Raw genomic sequence first — 5,052 nt, forward strand, 5'->3', positions numbered from 1 at the left:
AAGGTTATTAATGTTATTGTTAATTACAAACTCAACTTATACATTTGAAAGACTGAGATCCGATTCGATGGTAGTTTGGATGTCTTAGATATGCACGACTCTTTTATGTCAACGATAATTTTACAACGACAATTATTGATGTCAGATTTATCGATATCATTTGAGACAACAACTATTTGCAAGAACAACTGGAAGGAAATTCCATAATGTGAATTACACTACATACTGAACACTAGAGCTATTTCAAGTAACCAGATTTATTACGTACATATGCACGAATCCTTTACATTGTTCTTGATCCAACGCAGAAACTTATTCACTCTTGTATACACTCCAGGATAGTTCTTCTGGGCACATGCTCGTCCCCAGGACACAATGCCGACCAATTCGTACCGGTGCGTTTCGTTGTTGTACACCTGAAGAGGCCCACCACTGTCTCCCTGAAAACGACAAAAATCAGTTAAATACCTAAGTTCAAAGCACTTCAAAGGTTTCCCATTATTCCACATACCTGACACGAATCCCGTCCTCCCTCGATATACCCAGCGCAAAGCATTTTCCCAGTTATCTGAAACGCCCAATACCCTGCCCGCCGACACTTGGCATTGGTCAAAATCGGCACCTTCAGCTCCTGCAAGGTCGCGGACAACCCACCGTGCGCAGTTTTACCCCATCCCGTCACGACGGCCATCTTGCCGTCGTACAGCGCGTCACTAGGCTGCGGCAAGCAAATCGGCACCAAGCGATCCTCGCTTATCGTAACCGGAAAGGTCAACTCCATCAGGGCAATATCGTTGTTGTTGGTCAGACCACTGTAGAAGAACGTTTTGATGGCCTTAACGGAGCGCTCGACCGAGTTCGTAGTAGGCTGGGTGCGGTTGTACACCAGCAGCTGCACCCGGAAGCGAGCCGGACTTTGTAGGAAAACGCAGTGGGCGGCGGTTAGGATGTATCGGTCCGTTACTAGGGAACCACCGCACGTGAACCGGTTGTTGTAGTACAGGGCTGCCATCCAGGGGTAGGCGTTCTCTTTGGTGGGGGATCCTCCGACGATTTTGCCTAGTGAGTCGCGGTTGCCGCATTCTGTGGGGGAAGGAAGCGGGGAAAATAGGTTCTGTACTCTACTACGGTTTGGAATGGCTAGGTAGACTCATTTTGGGTCTCCTCAGTCTACAACCTCACCCCTCTCGTAGACTTTCGTTCCTTCAAAATTTTGAAATTTATTTCAGCTAGGTCAGAGCCTGCTTCTCATGTCGTTTTCGTTTTTGTGGCGGTGCTACACCACTTCGTGCTACACTTTTCACAGAAAAAACGAACATTTTCGGTGCAGTTGCGTTGGTGTGCGTGAATAAAAACCAAAATATTTACAACTTTGCAAATGCTGATTGGTGGACCCGGTGCGCACCTGCTACACTCTCGAATTTTTGAGTGCTGCACTATCTTGAACGGTGCAGAAAAAGTGCTACACCGGTGTAGCACGAAAATCAAAAACGAACATTTTCGGTGCAAAAGTGCTGCACCGGTGTAGCACCACCGTAAAAACGAAAACGACATCAGTTTAGTGTTCTGTTGTTCGGCTGTTTTAACTTCCTTTGAGAACTCCCATTTCTGAATGGCCATTCCGGCCATAGAACCAAACTCTCAGCATGCTCTTAATGAAAACCCACGAGTTTACCACTTTGGTCATATGACCCTACACAGTTTCATGTTATTAAATAGTGATTGTTACTTGAGGTAATAATTTACATGTATTACAAAAAATACTTACTACACGCAGTACAATTCAACTGTCGAAAGGAAAAATTGGGTTCCAGTTCATCCAGCGTTGTATCTGTAGTCCAACTTTCCGTAACATCGGTCGTTCCTGTGGTGTCGTATAAGCTCGTACTTTCCGTTTGAATCTACTGATGATATCAAAACATATTTATGAGCGGAGTCCCAAACATCGAAACCCCTTTTCAGAATCACACACGAAACCAGCAACATTCGATTTCACCAGAGTTTTAATTCTTTTTTATCTCTCTCACCGTTTCCCCATCATCGGTTCTCTCCTCTATGCTGGCGATAGTGGCACTTTTCGCCTCTGAACTATGATCCCAGGTCAATGCAGTAGCATAACTCTTTGATGTCACAAGAACACTTAAAACAGCAATCACCAGTAACCAACTTATTGCACTATTTCGGTGATTACGGTTGCACATCTTTTACACCAATCAAATCAACTGACTCGAATATATGATTGGATCGCAGACCGGACCGGCGAAAACTAACATAACTTCCATTTGTGACACCTTTCCAAGTTGAACCGCATATCATTAACACAGCATCCAGACCGTAGGTATAAAGACAAGTCGTCGGCTTCGTTCTCGCATACCTACCTACCGACTTTCTTAGCATGTTGTCTGGCACGTTACTGATGTGATCGATAACTAACGGGACTCGTTTTAAAAGGCTTCTATCCATTCTCTTGCCACCAGCATGGATTAGCGCTTATATGCTGACTAAATTAAAGATGGATGAGATTTCCTAGGGATTGGACTCGAGCAATCTTAAACACATTTTGGAGTACCTTTGGGACATAATGATAAGTTATGATTAGCGTTTTGACGTCCTGTCAGTTTTTTTTTATCAATAATTATTTCTTTTAGTTTTGACTGAAATGAACATTTTTTAAATTAACTTAGAATGTGATTTTATAGGTTTAATTTCTGATAAAAATGCATTTCCAGATACCTCCGAAATGGTATAATATATTAATGCCATACCAATCACATACATACTACATACTGCATACTAGGCCACATTGATAAAAAAAAACTAAAAATGCTAATAATAACTTTAATCGCCTAAAACAATCATGTAAAATTGAAACACCAGAGAGTATAAATGTTACGCATAGTCACGTATCTTAAATTTTAAGACTACAGTAATTAACCTTGAGAATCCCTGCGGTTGAATGCTATATGTACATCTAGACAAGAAAGACAAGAAAGAATACTTATTGAATAGGGATTACCAGTATAGCGAGGAGGTGTTGAATTTGTAAGTAGTTTTGTTTTTCATGTGTAACATCTGTTTGAATAAATGTATTATTCTAGCTTTTTAGCTAACAGAAGACAAATCCAATGTCAGGTTTGCTGTAAGAGTCGGTACAATGATGGCACCTCCCGCAACAATAAATATTAGCCTGGGACACGGTTTATATAGAAAAATATAAACAATGGAAAAACCCTGGCTTCTGTATACTTTTTGAGTTCCATTTTCCATTCTTTGAGTTCCATTTACATTCTTAGTCATATGAAAAGATTTACTATGGGAAAATTTTCTTCTTTAAAGAAAAATCACTTGGGGTCACACCTTGACCCCTGAAATCAAAACGATGAGTGTGGAGCGGACCTGGTGTGATGGTTAGAACACTTGACTATCACGCCGAGGACCTGGGATCGAATCCCACTCCCGACAAACTCGCAAAATGTGAGTTCTTCCTTCGGAAGGGAAGTAAAGCATGGGTCCCGAGATGAACTAGCCTAGGGCTAAAAATCTCGTTAATACAGATAAAAAAAAAAACGATGAGTGATTTCTGTAGAAAACTTCACGAGGAAACAGACCTCCGAAGACCGCAAAGCGGTATTAAGCGTTTCCCGATCGACAGAATGACGAGATAAAATTATTTATTGTTATTCTTTATATGTCAAACAGCGTTGCCATGCTATTCGGTATTTTGCATAGTTGATATGGGGCCAAAATAGAGCTCAAAAAGTGAACAGGAGTGAAATGTCTTCTATGACCCAAGCTAAGAAATATGGCTGACTTGAACCTCTCTTCACTTTTTCAAGATCACTTATCTAGAAAACTTGTAAGCAAATGTGCCTGATCTGGATTATCTCTATCTGCCCCTTTATACAAGTCAGCAAAGTCAGGATAAACAAATGCTGTGTGGTTCGATGCTTCGTTCATCAGATTTGTGCCTCCTATAGTTTATATGAAAAATCTAAATTGGATTTCTTTATTGTCACAACTCCAATGAATTAAAGACTAGTTGTAGTTTAGGTCTATTTACTTCGGAGGTTGGAACAGTAATAATTGTAGAAAAGTATAATGTCAAACAACTTAATTAACATTGGCTTCTTTGATCATGGCTTCAGGCCATTCCTCTATAACATTTATGCTTCATCTTAAAATTTGAAGTTTGTATCTCAAGACACGGTGAAGACTGGGTATGTTGCGCAATTCAGATCCCATTGTGATCCACTACCCAGGTAACCAGTAAGCAGTTAAAATGGCATCAATTCGGCACTCTATGCGCCTTTACAGCAGGTCATTAAATGCTTATTTGCTCTATATGCGCCATAAGTGCTACTTAAATGCAGGTTTTGGCCCAATATACGGCTGATTAAATGCTTAAATTTTCTATCCCCCAGATTGTCAAAATTAGAAAACAAAATATTTCCCCTGCCCATTTTACGGCTTTCCTTTCTCTTCTATTTTTATCATCACTCTCCTCTCTCCTGTGCAACTTTTGAGGCTTGGGGCACGTTTTGAAATGCTGTTGTTGTTTTTTTTTGCTGATTTCGGCGAAATTGGGATTTGATCCCTCGATCCTCGGGTTAACAATGGTGCTGAACCGCGCTACGATGTAAGCTATAGATGGTTAGATGATGTGCGTTGGATTTTTGATCAATTTAAAGCTTGAATATTACACCGGCAGCTGCTTCGTCAGATATGCTATGTGCCCGCAATGTGCTGAATTAAATCGAGCATTGGAAAGTAGCCAAAACTATGGAAAATATTTGCCAAAGCATGTTTTTTTTAGTTGCTACTCTATAAATGACTGGACAAGCGAATGATAATGGCATCTACAGCCGGGGCACGTAAATTAAAAAGAGGGAATGTGTTCTGGGTTTAGCATCACTCATCCCAATTAGCAGTTTTATGGCACTAATGTAGCAATTATGCTGCTTGTTGATCAAAGCATACCGTGCATCTGAAATGCTACATAACTGCAGTCAGATTTTAAGTAGCATTTCAATTGCTAATATAGGGCAGTTTAGC

The 5,052-nt window shown here is 40.7% G+C and overlaps 1 protein-coding gene across 1 annotated transcript; it reads right to left on the minus strand.

Moving 5' to 3' along the window:
* Positions 1–258: 258 nt before the first annotated feature.
* LOC109405409 (serine protease hepsin) lies at positions 259–2,426 on the minus strand. Its single transcript, XM_019678467.3, has 4 exons — positions 2,028–2,426; positions 1,769–1,901; positions 512–1,083; positions 259–440 (listed from the first exon to the last, which is right to left on the minus strand). The coding sequence occupies exons 1-4, from the start codon at positions 2,199–2,201 to the stop codon at positions 261–263; spliced, it is 1,059 nt and encodes a 352-aa protein (XP_019534012.3). The 5' UTR covers positions 2,202–2,426; the 3' UTR covers positions 259–260.
* Positions 2,427–5,052: the final 2,626 nt, after the last annotated feature.

The sequence above is a fragment of the Aedes albopictus genome, chromosome 1, assembly GCF_035046485.1.
Source record: "Aedes albopictus strain Foshan chromosome 1, AalbF5, whole genome shotgun sequence".
NCBI lineage: Eukaryota > Metazoa > Arthropoda > Insecta > Diptera > Culicidae > Aedes > Aedes albopictus.

What these genes read in the sequence shown, in the direction of transcription:
- LOC109405409 (XM_019678467.3), bottom strand. Translation starts at nt 2,201, where the DNA reads ATGTGCAACCGTAATCACCGAAATAGTGCAATAAGTTGGTTACTGGTG. An exon ending in GAACCGATGATGGGGAAACG is followed by an intron (nt 1,902 to 2,027) that starts GTGAGAGAGATA and finishes TATCATCAGTAG; the next exon opens with ATTCAAACGGAAAGTACGAG. An exon ending in GAGGACGGGATTCGTGTCAG is followed by an intron (nt 441 to 511) that starts GTATGTGGAATA and finishes TGTCGTTTTCAG; the next exon opens with GGAGACAGTGGTGGGCCTCT.